Raw genomic sequence first — 23,630 nt, forward strand, 5'->3', positions numbered from 1 at the left:
TATACATCAATTACTGGCTCAGATAGTAGCAGAATGCTCCTGGTATAACTGCATTCATTAAGTCCATTTATATCTTAGGACTATTATAGTTGATATTCAATACAGGGCACACTGGAAATCATAAATTATTTTAAATTATTGTAAGGGCATTTCCGTTGATATGACCATGTCTCAGAACAAATCAGAAAGATACCAATTAACTAAAAAGTGAATTCACTAAAAATTAAGAGTCTGCTATTAAAGACCGAAAATTTAAAGTAATTTAGGTCTTCCAAGCCTAAATTTTTGTTACTGAAAAAATATGGAATAGAAATTTTAACTCCTAAAGTTATCATGTTTATTATTACACTAAATTTATTAAAGTTATCTTTTTCCCCTGATAAATTAAATAAATAAATAGATAAATAAATTAATTAATCAATTAATAAAAATTAATTCCCAAGAGAAATAGTATGTGGTAGGTACAGCCACTACTTTTTTCTGTCTTTATTACAAATACCTGAACACACCTATTTCTATGGTTTAGGCATATTTAATATTTACATTTTAAGAGCCACAGAGAAAAAAAATGCAGAATCTGTCAATAGCTTTGCTGGATTTTGGCTAGGCTTTTTTACTAGTCAAGTGTACTGCAGACTCCCAGAATCAGTATGGTAGCTTTCTAGAAAATCAAGCCAAAACTGTTCTCATATCTTTAGTTCTGGCCATCTGCTAGAAGCATCTGGTAACTGGGTACATGCACCCACACCCAGAACGTGACTGCTCTCTTGCCAACTATGTGCCTAGGTAGCTGCCAATATGTGCCTCTCCACTGCTAACATGACAACTGTCAAAAAGAAGCTGAACATGTACGAATAAATCTAAATTAAACTAACACATTACTTTCCCAAGTAACAGCCATCATTTTTTTACATAATTGCTCGATAATAGCAATGATAAATAAGTTGCATGGCGAAACCTTTCTGAGGCTAAGAACTATAATAAGGCTACCAAAGATCTAAGTACTTTGAGGAGTTATTTGTGACATTTTATTCTTGCTGTTTTCTCTGACAACTAGAAAATATATATGTAATACTAGCAACACGTTACATCTGTAGATAAAAATATCTGAATTATACAATTAATATCTGATTTAAAAAGAAGAAATAAAATAAAAATCAGTTCACACTCTTTCCAAAAGTTTTCTTAATCCAAGTATATACAATTATTTTATGTAGTTTAATGGACACACATTAAATATATTGCAATAGGATTTGGAATGACATATTAGAAATTACAACATGAATGATAGCTTAGAACACAAATGTTAAAGCAATGTGCAGATTCCATTGAAATTCATTCCCTTGTAAATTATAAATATAATTTTCTAACTTGTCTGCTCACTCAAAAAAAACCAAAAGAAAAACCTAAAACTTATTTTGTGCACTTTGTATTAGGAGAAGTAAAAAAATATGCAGGAACTGTAATTACTGAAATGATTAATTCCTTTGTGTGATCAAAGTAACTTTTTGTCTTCTTTCCACATTTATGAAAAGGGCAGATGTATTCAATGGCTAGAGAGTGTACAATTAAAAGTTAAAAGCACATGAGAGACAGAACAACAGAAGGAAAATTTAAAATCAAAGCTTGGAAAAGTAATTCAGGATCATGATAGCAAACTACTAGACTACCGCTAAAGGAAAAGAATAAACCCAAGGATATTCAGAAATTGCCATAGTGACTTTTTTTTTCTGGTCTTGTCTGAATCATCAGTTTTGCCTTTTCTTGTGTTTAAATTTTAAGCTCTGTGGAGTTTTGTTTAGCAACAAGTGAGCACACAAGTTGGTGTGGTCCTGATCCACCACTATAGCTCCAATGCACAGTGATGATGATGACAGCATAACAGTAATAAAAATATTATATCTATTAAGCTTTTTGATTTTCATAGACAAACACCTTACTTCACACGCAGGTAGCCCCATAGTTATCTGCCATCCCATGGTCAGTCATGGTAATCCAGTTTAAAATAGGTTAGGAAACAAGTGCTATATCTTTTCTATCCTTTCATTTTTAAAAAAGGATTTTACCAAATGTTCATTTAAGTCCATTGAAAATGAGATTTACCCTTTCTCACTAATTGAGTCTATTTATTCTATTTTAGAATAAATAAATCTCATGTAACTTTAGCTGATCATAATGTTTTTCTGAATCTACCTTTATGTGTACATTAAAGTAACCTCAAAGCACACAATGTCTATGGATATAAAGAACTTCTCATGATGTATAAGATCTCGTCATTCTTGTAATGGTCTAAGGCATGAGAACCTGTCTGGTTTTACAGTCGTATTAAACATTTTAAGCTTGTGGCTTTCCCTCAAGCAAATCTATTCCAAATAAGGAGAAAAATTAAAAGGATGCATTACAAGCTCACAAAATAAACACATATGCTGAAATAATTATTCAGATAGTTCCAATTGCTTCAAAGGTTAAATACCAGTAACTTTGCCGTTTCCTTTACATCTTCTACATAATGCTATTCAGGGTCAGGTTGAAGACCTAAAAATCAATCATTAGAAAAAGAGTAAAGCAGATGTCCAAAATTAGTCAAAGTCCCAACAGAGAGACCTTGTCAAATTTTTCAAAAATGTCCAAATATTTCAGATACTCACTTTTGAGATTTTCACCTTAGGACTGAAATTCTAGCTGTCATCTGATACTGTCAGCTGCCCAAGCTGAACACCTCAGAAATACACTAATTTCCAAAATTCCTCCTTTATCTTTCAATGTTAGACTATATCTTAGCTATATGTAAGAATATAAAACATTAAGAGCATATTACAGTGAACTGGTATTTTGTATTTGTAAAGAGAAACAAAATGAAACCCTTTGCTCCAGAAAGTGAAATGAAAGGAAGACGACATATGCTAGCAGAAACGCTTTCCGTTTTTACAGAACCCATATAATTTGCAGTAACTGTATCAGACCAGCCAGTAGAGCTTACTTCTAGAAATATTTTCTTTCAAAACCAATTCTATTATGAAAATCTATAAACTTTTTGTGCTTTAATTTAAACTTACTCCTACCTCAATCACAAATTTCTGTACATATTTCAGCAAAAATATCCCACTTACATTTTTCTAGAGGACAAAAGAAAACAACTCAGATTTTTGTGTCAATTTGTGAAATATGTCAAATATATAAGATAGTGACTCTTTTTATTAATTCCACTGTAATAAAAAATTCCCCAAGGAAACATTGTTGTTTTGACCATAGAACAAACAAGGAAAAAATTACTTACAAAATTATCAGAAAATAGTAAATGTTCAAACCTAAGTATGTATACTTCCATAACCAATACTTAGAAAACCCAAAAAACCCTAAGTGCTGTAACTAAAATCAAGTGAGGTATGAAGTGTCTCATGCCCAATTTTTGGTCAGTGACACTTCCAGATTTCTGTCCATAGAACTGCTCAAAGTGGTTATAATGACAAGAATTGAGAAGTGTTCTTTCAGTTGATGTGTTTGAAAGGTAGCTTTGTATGAACAGCTGTGTTTTCAAAATGCTTGCCACCTCTAAATTGGTCCTTGTGAAGCAAATGGTTCGCCTTATTGCCAGGAGGGCACATTGTGCTGTAGCTGCTGCATTTTTAGGTTTTATCACTGTCTCTCTAACTGTTGAAGTGGAAAAAACTGATTGCCAAAACCTGACGTGTTTCTTTTCCTTTCTGCCCACTCTGACTTGGTTCTTAGCTGTCTGTTGCTCCAGTGATGAGAAACGCTGCTCAGTTTATTCATTCACTGAATGTCTTTTCCAGTTCAAATAATGGTGATACCCTCTTGTAAACCAAGGCTCCAGCTGTCAGTAGCAGTAAATGAAAGAAACCTAATTAAGGCATACCAATCATCGTTTACACAAGAGATAATTAGGCTGCAAAAAGTCACACACAACAGGGTGCATTTTTCTAAAAGCAAGAATTAATACCTTAAAAGGAAGAGACACACCATGTTTAGTAAGACAGTAAGCATAGATGGCAACAGGGATGGACTTCCAGAGAAAAATAATCTGTCTACAATGATTTAAACAGTTTTAGTACAGAAGTTCTAGTATATTAAAACAATAATAAAAATACTGAATATAAGTACTAATAACCAATACTAATGTATTACATATAGACTCTATTTAGCCTTTTTAATTGCAGACAATAGGAAGCAAACCATACCATTTCATCTGGATGAGGAAATACATGTACAATCAGAGTGCACATAAAAATTTACAAATGTAGCTGGGTAAAGAATTACATCAAAGACTCCAAAACTATGATGCACAGCTCTTGCTGCTGCTTGTGTGGAAATAATTATCTCACATCTCAGCTTATTGATGATCATCTCCTGTTGAGCCTTATCTCTGCTGGCTTTTCTAGTGTGCACAGTTGTAGGTACAAGTTCTAAGAATCACTTGCATTACATCAAATGTCATTGAGACGTCATCAAAATCCACTACCAAGAGTTAATGCTGAAATAATTGCATTATTTGAAAGAATTTTTTTTCAAAAGGAAATATCTACCTTTGCACAGAAACCTTCATTTATGTAAAGCTCTTTCCTTTAAACACTACTCAAAGGAACAGGACAAATAACCTTCAGGTCCTCTCTGTCCTTATTAGTACCTTTAAAACTGGCCATTGAAAATGCAAAACTTTCACATGTAACTCTAGATGGTACAAAGCACTCAGCTTTAAAGTACTAGAAGCCATTAATAAAAATTCTGACAGTTACTGCTACTAAGAGCATTATCAGTACATATTTACTATTATGAGTAAATTAATGAAGAAAAAGAATTAACGCATTCCAAAAGTTCCAAGTAACACAAAGTTAAATGCTTATTTTTTCAGTGCAAACATTTACCTGTGTTACATTCTTCAGGGAAACTGAACTTAGGATACAGTTTATGCTGTTGAGTGCAATTTACATGAGGTTTATTTTGTTACAGTGAATGACAGCTCACTTCCCCCTTCAAAATGATTTGAACACATTTTAAGGCTGGAAATTAGTTGCATACAGTCAGATACACATAACCAATACAACTAGTTAAGCAGTCATACTGCTTAATTCGATTCTGGACTTGGATTGCTTCAAGTGCGACTGGAAAACTTATATCAACAATCCATGTTTTCTTACATTCTTAGTCAAAATTGTATATTGGAGTCACACTACAATACTATTATAAACAAAAGGGAGAATAAAAATATTTTGCCACTCAAAGTGTTATATACAATTTTTGCTGTTCATTTCACTACTTCACTTTTCTGTGTACTGGGTCATATTAAGCGTACTACAGTCATATAATTTAGATTTAGGTTGTTCTGCCAGGAGCAGGGAGTTGGACTCAACGATTCTTATGGGTCCCTTCCAACATGACATATTCTATTCCATGATTCCATGACTCATAAGTCACCATGGATGTCCATTCTACTCCAGAAACATTCTTTTATTCCACACCCTGAATGACAGTTTATACCAAATAATTTTCACATAAAACAAAACACAGATATGACACTATTTAAATAAAAAATCTTTCTGAAGTGAAACAATATATTTTGGAATGATGGCTGCAGGCTGGAAGAGAGTATCAAAATTATTCTACAATCTGTTATTCAAGCCACTCAACCCCAGTGAATATTTTACACAAGGCAGAAGCACTTTAACTGAAGAAATAAGAAAGATTTATGTTAGAACACCATATGAGCTCGAGCTGGTGACTTATTAGCTAAAGCATTCACCAGAAAGAGAAAGACATCAGATTAAATCATAACGAAGCAGGATTTCAGCCTGGATCTCTCAGCTCTTCTTTTTTGCTGCCTTTTGCACAAAACCTGTCTAATATATATGACATGGAAATATCCACCACTGCCCTTACTTTTGGCTTGAGAATCCCATAGAAAATGAAATATAAAATCAGGAGGAGTATAAAGCAAATCCAGGAGTATGTTGGCTCATATGTATGCAAAAATGTAGTTAATGCGCTCTAAATGATACAGCCTCTCAGGTGCCCGGGACACACATGAAAAGTCCATCTTGGTCCACACTCTGTGTTTCACAGAGGCAAATAGCAAATTTCCAGGGAGGAACAGAGAACACGATCAGCTACAGAATTAGGTTTCCCCAGAATACTTTCTCAAGTACCTCTACCTAGCAGAAGTCCCTGAGCATCATAGTGGAATCAAAAGGCTGAGATATCTGCACTAGCAATCTGTTGAATTTCAACTAATTTACAATGACCTTTCAATCAATTGAAATTTATATTTTGTATCTGTCATGCTTACAGAAACATTTTTAATATACAGTCCAAATAAAAATACACAAGTCAAGGGGAAACATGCTTTAGAAAGTGCATCGAGAATGTGACTTTAAAAAATTCCCCACCCATGGCTATCCTCTTTTCTCCCTACATAGGAAATTACATCCATGCATTTGTCATAGAATGATTTCTACTGAGATCTTTAGTAAATATGACAGTACTCCACATGGGGGTATCACTTTGCCTCCTCCTGGCAAAATTAAGAGCAAGTTACAGGCATGAACTGTTAAACACAAATCTTTATTTTTCTGCAAGCCTCAAGTTCATCTCATTTCCCAGAACAAGGGAACAGATTATACTTTCACTATTTCAGTCAGGATGTCTTTGCATTTCAGTATAAACTGAGTCATGTGCATAAAAACATATTATTGATCCTCAAAACAGCAGAATGTTTTCTGTATGTTTATCTCACACATTGTCTGTTCACTCTATTAATAAACTTACACATTAAAATAAAACACTAAATGTCCTTAAATGCAAATAGCACAAACGGCAACCTCAAAACTTTGCCAAATGTACTTCAAATTGGCCCAATGCTCTTGTTACTTTGCATGGTCCAACACCCTTCCTCTGGAGCTGATATGGAATGCATAGGTGGTAGATATGTCCAATCCTCCTGGCCCTGGAAAGGAAACCTAAAATTCAAATGCTTGAAAATTAACTTTTGCAATTCTCTCTATCTATACCAGCAACACCTCAAAAGTTATTTATCAATGTCAGTGAAGCATTGATCTTACCTTACAGTTTGTAAACAATGTCACTCTTAATTTTAACACTAGAGGCAAGGGGAGAAAGGACATAAATACGTATAGCACGACAGTCTTTGTAAACAAAGTCTTGGTAAAGTTAAGTGCAAAGCCTATATTCTGAAGTAAATGAAGCAGTTAATGTGTACTACTTTATATATGAAAACACAGAAGCTTTGGTACTACATGCTTTGGAACAAAAGGAACACTCAGAGTTGGATTTATTTTACTCCACAAAAAGCAAGTACACACCAAAAATCTGGGGAGCACACATTTGATGCCTCAGGACGCTATGGATTCAGTCTTTACTATAATTTGGGACATGAACACAATTTGGAAATTTCAGATTTTTGCAGAGCTACAGACCAAAGAAGCAATTGCAGTGTAGATTTTTTTCCCTTATCACTCTAAAGACACTTTTCTGTTATTATGCTTCGCAATTGAGGTTACTGAAGCCTGAATAAGAAAGCCAGTGATTAGTCTGAATTTACCAAGATGGCAAGCTATTTATTATAAGGTACATATTTCTTTCTAATTAGTACTTAAGATAAAAAGGAAAATAAGCAGCTGCAAAAAGAAATAAAAATTATAAAACCTGCGGATTATCAATTTTGTATATTTTTGTATAAATATCTCACAGGCTTGCCTAAGAACGCCATCATCAGGAATGTGTATTAATCCAACTATTCAGTTTTCCTTTGATTACACATAAATTATGTTCTTTATATTTCTAAACTTCATGTTCAAAAGTTAAATATTCATGATCTGTAGGATTTTGCTCAGTATTTACATTTTCAAAGCCAAAAGAAATCAGTCTGTTTCTAATGATAAAAAAAAAAAAAATTAAAAGAGGATAAAATATGTAGAAAAATCTCACTGATATATTTTGCTTTATACTCTGTGGATCTTCATCTTTCTGTAGAACAATGCTCCACTGGATATATGAGAAGCTAAAAGTCTAAAGATACATTAACTTAATTTATACTATCTGGATACCACTATAATACTCCAGGCACCACAGTCATTTTCTTTTCTTACTTGCAATAACTAACAGTAGAGAGCAAAAGATGGCTAAATTAATTTATAACTTTATAGTGTCTTACACTAATTATTTCCTCTTCTTGTATTTTAGGTCATCCTGTCATTCCTGCAAACACTAATCAATCATGGGATTTGAAGTTAATACTACTAAATAAATGAATTGCTTAATCTCCTATGACCATCTATACATGCTTCATCTTCACAAAGCTCATCAATTTTATGTCATCAAGGACAGAGTGACCTTCATTTCCACAAAATGCCTCTTACTACTGGACAAGCTGGTTACAAATTTATCACTTAACCTCAGGAAGAAAGACCTTCACGATCATCAGTTGATAAATGCAAGTGTGTATTTTATTAATTGACCAAGTCATACTGAATTCCAAGACCGTAATTGTGGAATACTGAAGGGTCTGTTACTTTCCTGAATATCCGAGCTAAGATGAAGGACATGCAAAACAAAATTAATTTACTTCTTAGTCTAGTTACCACTGCACTACTACAAGCTGTAGGAAAAAAAGCAGACTGCCCAGAGTCCTGTGTATGTGAGATCAGGCCATGGTTCACCCCCAGGTCTGTGTACATGGAGGCTCCAACAGTGGACTGTAATGATTTAGGCCTTTTTAATTTTCCAGCCAGACTGCCTGCTGACACACAAGTTCTACTTCTACAAACTAATAATATTGCAAAAATTGAACATTCAGTAGATTTCCCAGTGAATTTAACTGGTTTAGATTTATCTCAGAACAATTTATCCTCAGTAACCAGTATTAATCTTAGAAAGATACCACAGTTGCTTTCAGTGTACCTTGAAGAAAACAAACTTACTGAACTCCCTGAAGAATGTCTCTCTGGACTCAACAATTTACAAGAGCTTTATATTAATCATAATCTGCTTTCTGTGATTGCACCAGGAGCTTTCATAGGCCTCAATAATCTTCTCAGACTTCATCTCAATTCAAATGGTCTGCAAGTGATCAATAGAAAGTGGTTTGAAGCTACTCCTAATCTTGAAATTCTCATGATTGGAGAAAACCCAATTATCAGAATTGAAGACATGAATTTCAAGCCTCTTAGCAATCTGCGCAGCCTAGTTCTAGCAGGTATAAATCTCACTGAAATACCGGATAATGCTTTGGCTGGCCTTGACAACTTAGAAAGCATTTCCTTTTATGACAACAGATTTGTTAGAGTGCCCCACATTGCTCTTCAAAAGGCTACAAATCTTAAATTTCTGGATCTAAATAAGAATCCCATTAACAGAATACGACGAGGAGATTTTAGCAATATGCTGCACCTAAAAGAGTTAGGAATTAATAACATGCCTGAACTGATTTCTATAGATAGCCTTGCTGTTGACAACCTGCCAGATTTAAGAAAAATAGAAGCTACCAATAACCCCAGATTATCATACATTCACCCCAATGCATTCTACAGACTTCCTAAGCTGGAATCGCTCATGCTCAACAGCAATGCACTGAGTGCCCTGTACCGCAGTACAATAGAATCCTTGCCTAATCTCAAAGAAGTCAGCATACACAGCAATCCCATCAGATGTGACTGTGTCATCCGCTGGATTAACATGAATAAAACAAACATTCGTTTCATGGAGCCAGAGTCTCTGTACTGTGTAGACCCTCCGGAATTCCAAGGTCAGAATGTGAGACAGATACACTTCCGGGAAATGATGGAAATCTGTCTCCCCCTGATAGCTCCTGAAAGTTTTCCATCTACTCTGGATTTAAAAGTTGGCAGCCATATTTCCTTACACTGCAGAGCAACAGCAGAACCAGAACCTGAAATCTACTGGATAACACCCTCAGGACACAAACTTTTGCCTAATACTATTTCTGATAAATACTATGTTCATTCCGAAGGAACTTTAGAAATAAGTGATGTAACACAAAGAGAAAGTGGCTTATACACATGTATAGCAACAAATTTAGTTGGGGCAGACCTAAAATCAGTCATGATTAAAGTGGACGGCTCTTTCCCTCAGGACAGCAATGGATCTTTAAATATTAAAATAAAAGACATAAAATCTAATTCTGTTTTGGTTTCATGGAAAGCAAGTTCTAAAGTTCTGAAGTCCAGTGTTAGATGGACAGCCTTTCTGAAAGCTGAAGACTCCCAGGCTGCACAGAGCGCTCGAATACCATCTGATATGAAGGTGTATAATCTTACACATCTAAATCCCTCAACTGAATACAAAATTTGTATAGATATTCCCACTATCTATTCACAGAGTAAGAAACAATGTGTCAACGTAACCACAAAAGGACTGGACTTGAAAGTGAAAGGCTATGAAAAGAACAACATAATAGGATTCCTTGCCTGCCTTGGTGCTCTTTTGGGAATCATCTCTGTGATATATCTCTACAGCTGCATCTCACAAGACATGAACTATGGCATTGGACACAGCTATCTAAGGAATTATGTGAAGAAACAATCCTTTCAATTCAATGAGCTTTATCCTCCTCTAATCACTCTTTGGGATATGGGCAAAGAAAAAAGCACAGCAATGGAAGTAAAAGCAACTGTAATAGGTGTACCAAACAATATGTCATAAATATGTCACTATGACACTCAATTTCTGAAACAAAAAACACTGACTGCATTTGTGTTGAACAAAACAACAAGAAAAAGTATTTCTCTTAGGAACTAGATGCCTGGACTTTGCTGTTGCCAACAAATGGGAATATATACCGACTAAAAGAGAAGAATTTTAACTAACTGGCTTCTAAGGGTATTCTACCAACCAAATACAATTAACTTCATATTCTAGAACTTTCATGGGACTTTTAAGTCTGGAATACAGTGGAAGTAGCCAAGAACATTTTCTGGGTTTTTTTAAATTATTACATAAAAGTAGTGGAACTGAGCAATACCTCCTCCTGTGCTGTATTACACACACTAGCCACGAGTTTTTGCAGTGAACAGATATACTAGGATTGACATATGGTGTAATGAAATGGACAAATTCTGTAGAGTAGACACAGTGAGTATGTGAATTTTTTTAATGAGAAAATACATTTTTGATTAAAATCAAAATAGTTTTGGTCTTGTTTGTTTCTAAAAAAAAAAAAAATCCCACCATTCTGGGAGCTCTTGTCTGACAATAAACAAAGTCATCCCAATGCCTGATAAAATATCTCCTTACATATTCTCCTGCTAAATGCTAATCTGAGCACATATGATATTTTTGCTGCTTTTAGGTTGTATGACATGTTTCTAACAGAAACATAAATTTAGTGGTAGTTTTTGATCAAATTCTATTTATTTTAAGAACATTTTAAAGGCAAAAGGGATGTTGGAGATGAGGCCACTTATACATTTTTATGTGTCTGTGTGAAACACTTCTGTTTTCTTAGCAACATGTGAGCCTGTCTGCAGATCTTTATTTCATTATATCTGTATTGCATTGCTTTATTACTATACAAAAGTAGTCTCTTGTAGAACACATAGCAGTGCTTTCCATGGCAGTACTGTAAACCACTTACTATCCATATAAACATAACATCTTTAATATCTACAAAGAAACATCTCCATGATATTAGCCTAACAAATCTCTAAAAAGATTCATTATTTCTCCATGACCAAAGACATTCTCCATGTCAAAATACCCACAGAAGCTACAGGTGAGCAGTAGGATTCCTTGGTAGCAGTGTATAAAAATGGATAGCTGTTCCTAATACAGATATCCTATATAAACCTGAGGTCCTTGGGAAGTAATAAATCCATCTTCTAGCTTTAATAGCTTAGTGCATATTTAACTTGCATTATTTCATGAACGTATGCCAAAAAAATCTAGCAACAATTTTTTCAGCAAAGTAGAATTGGTTAAAAAAATGTACAAATAACTTCTTAGTAGTGGCATAATATACTTCTTCATAATCTCTTCATTTACCAGAAGGTTGTGGTTTTTTTCTACACAAGGCACAGGACTAAAATTTTCACGTATTTCATTAATTGGCATCTTTACTCTCTTTATTGGAGGTAGGAACTGACAACAAACTATATTTAATTTTCTCAGAAACAGAAAAGCATTGTTGCACACCTGTGTTTCCATTTATTTAAAAGATATCTCTCAGGAATCCAATGCATTAAAAGCCATACTTACTGGTTATTCAAACCAGAAAATAGTAGCTCAGAAATAGATTAACTTCTCCTTGGCATTTGACAGCAAACCTTATTCTGAAATGTACTACTAATGAGAGAAGACAAACATAAGCATTTAAAATACCTGGCTAGGCAATACCCAAAATACAATACTGAAAAGACATTTTAATTAGTTTATCTTACTTTTTTTCTGTCAGCTGCTAGACTGAAAGGTAGTGTTCTATTCATAAAAAGATAAAACATTTACAAAAATAAATTCCAATATTTCATCAGCTAACACAGCCAAATGCTCACTTACATATTTACATTTCAGTTTCTAGTTTAGCTACAGTGCTGTGAAATCACAGCTCCAAACACTACCTAAAAAACTTAGATAAAAGATTGCAGAAAAAATGTTAATTTATATCCTAAAAGGAAATTTCCATTTCCAAAATTCACTAATAAAACTCATTCTGCTTCTGTAACCTGAAACAGTGACCTCAAGATAACTTAAAAGAGAAATGGAGGTCCTTCCCACAATCTTGTGCTGGCCAGGAATAGAAAAGACACAATGATAAACAATAATCTTTAAGATATTATTTGTTATCTGAAGATAGAAGAGACATTTCTGAAAGGGATTTCTATACAGTATAAGTTCACATACTAGACAGTCCTAGAAGAGTTGAGAGAAAAAAACTGAAAAGCATCACTCTGTCAGACTTTAGAAAGAAAAGCATTCATATTATTGAACTGAATGGAGTGGATATGTGGCACTGACAAGATAAGAAATTTTACATAGCAGAAAGTGTATAATAAGTATGAAAAGTTCATTATTAAAACTTCAGAAGACATTTTGAAGGATATAGTTAAATGGGATAGAGAAGATAGCCATTGAACACAAACCACTAGAGACAAAAAAGAGACTGAAAATTCACCTCATGCTAAAGATGAGAAAAAATGCTTGGAAACAGTTTAACAATTGCATGCAGTTTTTCTAGAAGTAAGAAATAGGATGACTAGAAACATATCCAGAGTAAAAAAAATTACTGGTGTTACCTAGTGAAGATCATGAGACTTCATCACAAAATACCTTACAGAAAGACATCTTGAATCAAACTGTTGGGGAAGTGATAGATACATGTGATCTTTTAAGAGTATCTTTGAGTTCCATGAGCAGCAGTAAAAACGTATTGGAATGAACCACTAGGTAGGAAAAGAAACAACCCACATCTTTCTCAAATATTGGTTGACCTTCCAAATCAACTTTTTTGGTAGGTCAGTTTAATAATGTACCAAATGTGTCATTTGAACAGCTTTCAGCTTAATACCACTGGAAATAATTGAAACCAATTTTCTCAGGAAAAGGCTACATAGATACTCAGGGAAAATGCTAAGCTACAACAGAAAAAGGGATTATAAAAACAAGAGAGATTATCTAAACATTCAGTAAACATAAAATCAAGACACAAAAAGGACAAAAATTAATCTAGATTACAAAATTTGTGAAGATTAAAGGAAAAAAAATACCAAACTTCATTATACATATGACATAGAAGTTCAATATTAAACAAGAAAATTGCAATTATTTATATGGATAAATTAATTACTGAAAGTTGGCAAGATTTGCATGATTGGAATGTTAAAATATATAATCATAACCTGTCTAGTGAGAACTGTGCTTTGGAACTGAGACTTGAGCTATTCACTTTACGTTCAATAAACATTCTAAAGGAGTTGAGTCTTCTTCAATGCTTGCATTATAAGGCAGTGTGAAAATAATATAAAGTATCAGACTAGATTCTGTCCATGATTAGCTGCACTTCAGTATTCTGAGACAAAATAGACAAGCATCCTTTGTAAATAGCATAAGCATACAGTAGAACTAGTAATGAATAATGAAAACAGACCGTATAGTACATGGCTGACTATGGTTATGTTATCTTTCTGGTTACATTAAGTAATATTTCATTTGTATAGCCAGGGTGATCAAAAAGAGATAGAAGGTTAAGCCAATTGAACAATATGTTTAAAGGACTTGTTCTTTTGAACACTCAAGAAAAACTTTAAATTAATGTAGTGTACCTACTTGACTACAATATTCTCAGAGATATATAAAGCTGCAGTTATATTGAAGTACCTTCAAAGCAACTGAATCTTTTATTAAGTCATTTCTTCCTTCAGACAAAGCTGAAAACTACAAATTAAATTCCTCTGGCAGCTAAAAAATGCTTTTTACAAATCTCTCTCACTTGCCTATTTTTCTGTCTCTTGGCTTCAATTATTTTTACTCTTTTTCCTAAAGTCCTTTTCGTTGCCTTGAAAAGGACTACAAATTCTTTGCCTACAAATGCTCTGTTCCCTTCCATGATCCCTGTGGCTTCTTCATCACATTTTCAATGCTGCCAGTAAGGACGGATGTTGTCTGACCTAGTAAAAAAATTACCAAAGTAACATCATATTTGAAGGCAAAATATTTGAATAGAGAAATAAAAAATTTTAAAGAAAGACCTTAAAATGTGATGTCAAGCTGATCAGCTAATGAGATGAAGCATCTCTCAAGGAAACAAAGCAGAAAAACGTAATGACATTCAGATGAAAATAATAATATGGGAGTAAGATAAAGCTGAAAGGGCAGGCAATTTGGGCAGATGGCCTATTCCTGATCCCAAAATAGCTGATGTTCTTTTCAACATTACAGTTTAGATAAGTGGAAAACAACTCCATCTGCCTTACTCTTACGTATTGTTCGTTATCCGTGTTGATGACAATTTCACACTGTGCTCCAAATAGCCATAATGTTTTTGAATCACAAAACTACATCAAATTCAGTGCTGATGTCTTCATCTATACACGTTTCTTCCAGTCCAGACCTAGATTCTATAAAGAAAACCTTTCAGCAGTTATGTACTACATTTTACAGGTCAAAGGGCTTACAGTTTTGTCATTTAGCAAGTGAGCACGTCAGATTCCTTGAGATGGCTGTTGGGAATAACATTTGAGGGTAGAATCTTGTCAGAAATTCTTATTTTTTTTTAATTAATTTTTACTCTGTGCTGTTAACATTTATAATTTCTTCTTGTTTCTGTCTCTAGCACTAATATCAGCTAACCTTAAAAACATACAGCTGAATCCTTTATAGCACCAAAGAAAGTGGGTTATTGTCTAAAGACTATTAAAGACAGCTAAAAGATGCTTTGACATAATGGTGGAATGATTTTATAGGCCACAAAACCAGATGATGAAAGTCATCTACTCCTATACATTCTAACATTTCAATGGAATATAGAAGGGCTACAAATAGAGTAAGAATTATTACTTTTAATTAAGTGCAAAATGTCCAGTAACTATGCCAAATAAAACCGAACTATTCAAAGTTAGTCTCACTACTACAGCAAAGCAAAAACCATCATTGGATTACAGGTAATCAACTATGTTTTGCTTTACATACCAGGTAATAAAAGGATTAAATTAAATCAAACTGTTACTATCAATTGTAGTCTCTTAGATTAATTTAATCTTCCCTTAACAATTAATATAAAATGGGATGTTAAAGTATTACATAATTTATTTCATAATTGCTCTACAGGTATTCATGATAAGTGCATTCCCATTTTTAGCAAACTAAGTGCTATATTGAATATTCATGTGTCACACAATGTATTCCAAAATATGAAACAATGCTTTTTCCTAAAATACCTGCTTGCAAAAGTTCAACTATCAATACCTAAAATACATGACACACACCACTATTTCAATTCCAATTCTTCTACAGCTGTGTAAGAGGATTTCATTATCCAAGCTAGGATGAACTGTATCCTGATAACTTCCAGACTTTTAGTTTGACAAATCTGGAATAGGACTGTCCACTATCACAACACTTGTAAATATATATTTACATTATCATGTCCAATTCACCTTGTTGCTTTTTGGGTTGTTAAAGTCTAATTAAAAATTACTTTCTTTTCTTCCTTCCAAGAAATTCAACCTCACTTTCACCCTTCACATTTCTTTCCTTCATTTAGCATTAATCTAGTTTGCTCTTACACAAAATCACAGCAGCAGCCCTCCTTTTTACCTATTTTCTACTTCAGTAATACTTCATCTTTTTCGAAGGCTCCTATGAACTAGACTACTGTCAGAGTTCCCAGGCTACGTACAGAGTATCCTTGTCTATGATATTTGTTATCATTTTATAATTCTTAATGAAAGGGGGAAAAAAAGAAAAAAAAATTAATTGTTTTGTGGATTTGAGGATAAATTTCAAGTGTAGCCAGAGGAAAATTGCAACCCTGAAAACTCTGAAGTCTATTCCCCAACCCACTTCAGCATCAGCTCTGCTTAAATGCTATTATGCTAACTAAAGCTCCCTTTCTCTCCCTTAGTCTTAGGAAAGCTGATTTAAATGGAGGATGTCAACTACAGGTAGAGTAATTTGAAGTTATTTGTAACTTTTACAATGTCTGGATTATTAGAAAGGGAAAACAGAAAGAGAATAATCTTATTATCCAGCCAGCCTTTCAAAAGCATATAAAATTTATAAGCTATATACCAAAAAACATGTCCCACCAACACACATACAACAAAGATAAAACCCCCTGCAATTAAGTAAGAGTTTAGAATAAAAGAAACAGAAATATACTGTCAAAGAGTTGTGGGTTTTTCCTCCACCACATTGAGTGGTAGACAAGGGTACACCAATACTTCCCTCATTTAGCAAAAGCATTTCAGTGTGTAATTCCCATTGAATTTAACATCCTAGTCTCTAACCTGTTAAGGTGTTTTGGACATTACAAAGTGTGTCCCTGGATGAGCCAAAGCCTGGCCATATGAACCTATCCACCTGAGAGCCCTCACAAATTTGCATCTGCACAGCTCTACTAAAGACGGTGTAAGTGCAATATATGTCATTCATTTAATTGAAAACATTACATATATTTTTAATTAAGACAAAATGGGAAAAAAATATTATTTAATTAAAATGCTTAGAATAGAATATTTTGTGGAGAGCACCTGTTTCAGGATTAATTTCATAACCATCAAAGAAATACTAGATAGTGTAGGAAATTAAGAACCAGGAAGGAAATTTTTGGTATGTTCAGATATTATCTAACTACAAAGGAAATAATATGCCATACAATATATTCTAAATTACTGTAAGATACCACTTCTTTATCATTCTGGCACAGAACTCTACTTTTCCCTTGCCAAAATTAACATTCTACCACACTGGATATGTATAAAACAATCTAAATGCCTCTTGCTAGAACACTTACACTAAATACTACAAACTTTACGTGTAATGTGATGACTTTATGGTGAATAGGGGCTTACCTTAAACAGGATTGTGGAAACTATTGCATAAATATTCAGAAAATAGAAAATCTGAGAAAGGAAAAAAATGGTTTAAAACATAAAATGGTACATTACAAACCTTATAATGTGTTGCTAACAAATAAAGTACAGACCATGTAAGTGAGGAAAAAACCAGAAACCTTAGATACTCAAAGGTAGAAAAGTCAAAGGTAAAAACCAAAGTGTAACATAGGATGGTACAAATATTTTAGAACAAACCTTCTGAGAGTTGTAAAAATGTTTCCAGTGAGGGGAAAATTGCTAAAAGAACAAGTTTGCAACATCATCAGCTTAATAAATATGAGAAAAAATAAGTTGAAGGAATGAAGATGTGCTACAAGTAATTTTAATGATGGTGAAGGGGAAAAGTAGGATAGAGGAATGGTATAGGAAAAACAGTTTAAAAGGAGCAAGTGAAGACACAGTCTGACAGCCCATCCTGGAGACACAATCATTAAAGGTAGGAGGCTTGACCTTTTTTTCATAAGGTTGTTTCATATTATGAGACATAATTTACCAAGAGTCAAGGAAAAAGTTACAATACGATTTGTAAAACAAGAAGTACAAAAATATTTATAAGAAAGTGAAAAAAACCCAGTGCTTAAGCAATGAAAAAGAGCATGCTTGGAAATTCTGTCTAATATGAGGAAGGCAGTGACAGGTAGTGTCATTTGGGAGGTTTCATTCAGAAGACAATTGGAAGCTGATAACCCTTGTTATTAAGCAAAATACTTTCATAAAGAAATCTCAGAGGGAAGGAGACACTACTGCCTCTAATTAAAGGCAAAGCTCAAGGTCCAGGAGCTGCTTAACAGTATCAATTATAATGCGACTAATAACCAATTAAGGACTGTGATTTTTCTAAAAATTACCAGCACCACAGCAATTTCAATTGTTGTTTTTAAGAAGCCTCAAAGTTCTTTAAAAATAATTAATTCTAAAGGATTAACTAAAAATCCATTTAAAGGCAATAACAAAAGACACTGGAATGCATTCAAGTTTGTTCTAAATCATATCCAAAGCAAGCTTACTCCACCAAAAAGAAGCCAATCATTGTCTCAAAGAATAAAAGCTTGAACAAAAAGAGAAGGGAAGACCAGGAGTAGAGGGGATAACAAAAAAACAAAACCAATTAAATTAAGAAGAGGAAAGAGGGAAAACAAGAATGATTGTGTTTAATATTAATTAATATAACTTTATACAAGTCAATATATTTAAGTTATATACAAAAATACTGACTGATGTAAAAGACTCAGTCAGAATACAGTAACAGAAACCTTTTTTTTTTTAAAAAAAAGGATGCTTTTTTTTTTAACCCATTTTACAACTGTTAGTAAACTAATTGAAAACTCAGTGAAAACTTGGAAGTAAGAGAGACTGAATAAGCCAACTAGGTGTCTGTATCTAAAAGAGAGCTAATCTGTTGAGTCTCTGAGGATATATTTACACGTAAAGATGCCTCTTGGATGCAATTTGGAGAGATCTGAGTTAGGAAGTCCATAAAGTACTGTGAAGCACTTCAAGGCTTTTCTAGTTTGGGTCCAAGTGCATTTCAACATTATTAGTTTGACAGAAAGGCTATTAATATCATTCCCACCTAGACTGCATACACAAAGGTGCAAAAATACACAGTACTACCCAGGGTGGTCTGGATAACATCACTCCACGCTCCAGAGATAGTGGTCCATGATATGTACTGTTTAAAGACCAGCCACAAATGGTGTTCCTCAGGGTTCTATTCTGGGATTTAACCTGCTTAACGCTTTATCAATGACCTGGAGAAGACAAAATCCTTGTCAATCTGACAACACTAATTTGGAGAATGCAGTCAATATATTTGACCACAGGGCTGCCATTTAGAGGCATCTAGAAATGCAGAAGCAGGTTTTTCCTGGGTAGGACTTGTGGCCCCTGTGGGGGACCCACAGCGGTACAGCTCATTCATGAAGGACTGCACCCCATGGAGAAGCGACCCATGGGACAGCAGTTTGGGAAGAACTGCTGCCCGAGGGATGAACTCATGCTGAAGAGGTCCATCAAGGACTGTCTCCCGTGGGAGGGACCCAGGGGAGCAGGGGAAGGACTCCTCTCCCTGAACAGCAGCAGAAACAACAACTGACTGTAACCCCCATTCCCCATCCCCCTGCACCACTGGAGGGGAGGAGGGAGAACATGGAAAGAAGGAGGGGTGGGGGAAAGGTGTTTTTAAGATTATTTTACTTCTCACCCTTTTGCTCTGACCCTGCTAGTAATAAACCCAAATAATATCCTCACTTTGAGTCTGTTTTCCCCATGATGGTGATCAGTAAGTGACCTCTCCCAGCTCTTACCTCAACTCGTGAATCCTTTGCTTTTTTTTTTCTCTCCTCTGTCCAGTTGCAGAGGGGAGTGAGACAGAGGCTGTAGCGAGTACCTGGCATCCAGCCAGGGTCAACCCACTACAGTGATCTTTAATTGCCCCTTCTGACTCAAACCATTTCATGATTCCAAGCAAAAAAAAGAGGTCACTTACATGTAAGCCAGTGGCTGGTCAGTACATTTGTCTGTAAAATGTTGCACCTGATCATCACAATCTGTCCTATCTCATTGCACTCTAGTCCTAACTATCTTCTGTGTAAGTATGTTGTCTACCCTGTGTGTGTATGTGCATTATCTACTACAGAACATCAGGCTGACCTGGAGCCTCTGTTGGATGAGACTTTGCAGTGCCAGTAATTACAGAGGGACTGCAGGTCTGGGGGACCCATAGCTCTCACTGCCAGTAACTGTAAAAAATTGGGATACACTTCTGGGTGAAATGATTGAGTGTCTAAAAACCATGGATGAGTGGATGAGTTTGAATGTGAGCAATAGCAAACTCCAGTTCTGATTGGTTGGGCTGGGGGGGAACAAGATCAGGTGATTCATGCTGTTCATGTTTGTGTGCTTATGTTGGTGCTGATAAAGAAATTGTTTTCTCTCTGTGTTGGTCTATGTGGTCAGTTAAATGTGTGTACTGCATGGTGCGTGCTTCTGACTGTGCAGGATGTGTGCTTAGCCTCACCACTGGCCGGACCCCTGGGAAAGAGAACCAGAGCAACACCTCATTTATGGCACCAGGACAGGAGCCTCCCTGAGTCTTACAATGCACCAAGGTTGATTCTACCAGACTAAAGAAAAAAACTTGCCGGCATACAGTAGTTCATAGGATCCAGCATCTCTAACAGAATTTTTAAGGTTATCCTACCAATAAGAGTATTATAAGTAAATATAATTATAAATTATTATAAATTATAAGTAAATATTTGAGGTGATTACTGGTTCAATTTCACAATTACTATATATATAAAATTTTCCTAGTTTAAAAAATAGCTTCTAATTTAAAAATTTCATTAGAGAACTTTCCCAAATTATTTTCACATTTTCTTTCCCCTTTACAGCACAAAGTAAACTCTCACCGCCACATCACCACCACAGGCAATAAGAATTGATCAGGGGTAGACTTATTGGATCTGACAAACACTTCTAGTTTTCTCTAGGACTTCAAACATACTACACCACTGAAATCACTTGCTTTTTTTATCCACAGGCAAAAGAACTGCCATATACTAAAGTGAACAACCTGTGCTTCTGCCTTTGAGATCCTAATAACCATTCAAATTGACAGAACCAACCAGGGTCAAAATCTTATAATCTTGAAGAACTAATTCACGAGAACCACACCTTAATTAGCCATGCAACCTTAGGGGAAAGTATGTTTTTTAAAACAACTATTATTTTCATTTTACCTTCTAATATTGCTATCCTCTTTCATTTAAAACAATAATTAATTACATTGACTTGAGTTTGGCATTCTTCTCTCACAAAAAGCTAGTTTAGTAAGTCTGTTTGACTACTAGCTCTTAGTTCTGTATTGCAGCTGATGCCTGTGATCTTGACATCCTCTCCTAAAGCACGTGCCAAATTTTAACCCAGTTACAGACAGTCTAAGATCTATCTTTATGTCTATTCCTGATACCTTCTAGGCTTCCGTTAGAAACTGAATGGAAAATATGATAGGCAAAGACTTAAGTTATGTTTAGAGCATCTGTTTCTTAAAGTCTTGAATCATATAGGTCTCCATTAACCCTTGTTCCTCAAACTAACAAGTCAATCATGCTACAGCAGCAATAGTTCCTTTCTTTTGTCAAATTGCTAATGATGGAAGAACTTGCAATATTTAAGTCGATGTTTGTTCAAAATCTTCTATTTATGTAGTCTCCTCCTTCTATTCCATAGAATCTACCTTTTAACTCCATACTAAAGTACCAGTGAGATAAGTGACAAGGAAATCTCTATTCTCTTGCAGATTCAGTTTCTTCCTGGTTTATAGTAGTCAGACCAGTAAGCGCAACTTATTTAACGTAATTTCATACTAAGCATGCATTCAACTGCATCATTACCTTGATACCTTTCCTTAAATCAAATTTCACGTTTATCTCAACTGCAGACAAGCCACCATTTATTTTCTTATATGAGCAGTCCACACATAGGAGGAGAAGGACTTGAGCTATTGCTGGACAAAAAGCTGGACATAACTCAGCAATGTGCGCTTGCAGCCCAGAAAGCCAAACATATCCTCGGCTGCATCAAAAGTAGCATTGTCAACAGGTCAAGGAAGGGGATTCTGCCCCTTTGCTCTGCTCTGGTGAGATCCCACCTTGAGTACTGCATCCAGCTCTGGGGTCCCTAACATAAGAATGTGAACCTGTTGGAGCAATTCCAGAGGAGGGCCACAAAGATGATCAGAGGGCTTGAGCATCTCCCTTATGAAGACAGCTAAGAAAGTTCGTGGTTATTCAGCCTGGAGAAGAGAAGGCTCCAGGGAGGCCTTAGAGCAGCCTTCCAATACCTGAAGGGGGCCTACAAAAGAGCCAGAGAAGGACTTTTTACAAGGGCATGTAGTGACAGGACAAGAGGTAATGGATTTAAATTGAAAGTGGGTAGGTTTAGATCAGATATTAGGAAGACATTCATTACGGTGAGCATGGTGAGATACTGGCACAGGTTGCCCAGAGAGGGGTTGGATGCCCCTTCCCTGGAAACATTCAAGGTCAGGCTGGACAGAGCTCTGAGCAGCCTAATCTAATTGATTATCTCTGTTCATTACTCAGGGGTTGGGCTAAATGTCTCGTAATGGTTCCTTCCCATGTAAACTATTCTATGATTCTTTTTTTTTAACTCTGTCAAAGCTTGAGAGTTTTATATTATAGTTAAAAAAAATAGCTATAAAGGGTACTTTTTAAATGTTTCACATTACTCTGGGAAATACGAAAGCTCTTAATTTTTTTTTATAGTTCTTAACAATTTATTTAAGCACAGGAAGTCAAAATATTTGGTAATTTCTAATATTTTTATTCTATATACTTTACCATTACGGAGATTTCCGTTGACTTGTAGATACTGGTAAAAAACCTCTTCCATGGTTAAGATGGCCCAATATAATTTTTAAAATATTTTCCTATTAAAACAGCCACTTTAATGTGAACTCTCTATATAAATTTTAATAGCGTATAGTGCAATGAATGCCCAAGTTTCCAACCTAGTCTACAATACTATAAAATCAATTCTTCTCTGAATGACTGCTCATATCCTCTCAGCATGAATTACCGCTTTATAAAGTACATGGATATTTTTCCCTTGTGTGCAACACAATATAGTGCATCTAGTTAAAAACAGGAGAGAGACATCCATATTTTCAACTGCTTATTCAAATTTTGTGTACTAGAAATCTCATTTTTCAAATTGTCTCAAGATATTATACTGACCAATTCTCTCAATTTTTAAGAGCTACTAGTTAGTTCATACACCCTTGTTTTCTTCCTTTTATTTAAAACTAAAAGATTGATTCACAATAATCTCATAGGAGAATGACTCATTCCTAATCTCTTGCCTATTTATTACATGTAAAAATCACAGATGCGTACATCCTGTAACATACATTACTGTTACCTATAATAACCACCAACTACTACAAACAATGGATGATATAAGTTTGATTCCCTCATTTAAAACAACAAAACCATCCAAGATCAGCAT

General features: G+C 34.8%; 2 protein-coding genes across 6 annotated transcripts in view; one reads left to right on the forward strand and one right to left on the reverse strand.

The window, feature by feature from the left end:
- Positions 1–11,174, forward strand: part of LRRN3 (leucine rich repeat neuronal 3) — a 34,167-nt gene extending 22,993 nt beyond the window's left edge. Inside the window, exon 2 of the mRNA XM_064655969.1 lies at positions 8,215–11,174. Within this exon, the coding sequence (XP_064512039.1) occupies positions 8,566–10,692 (2,127 nt within the window). The 5' untranslated portion in view covers positions 8,215–8,565 and the 3' untranslated portion in view covers positions 10,693–11,174. The remainder of the gene's footprint in view (positions 1–8,214) is intronic.
- The window catches only part of IMMP2L (inner mitochondrial membrane peptidase subunit 2), a 414,978-nt gene that overhangs the window by 238,019 nt on the left and 153,329 nt on the right, over positions 1–23,630 (reverse strand). The window lies entirely within an intron of this gene.

This window comes from Pseudopipra pipra, chromosome 5, assembly GCF_036250125.1.
Source record: "Pseudopipra pipra isolate bDixPip1 chromosome 5, bDixPip1.hap1, whole genome shotgun sequence".
NCBI lineage: Eukaryota > Metazoa > Chordata > Aves > Passeriformes > Pipridae > Pseudopipra > Pseudopipra pipra.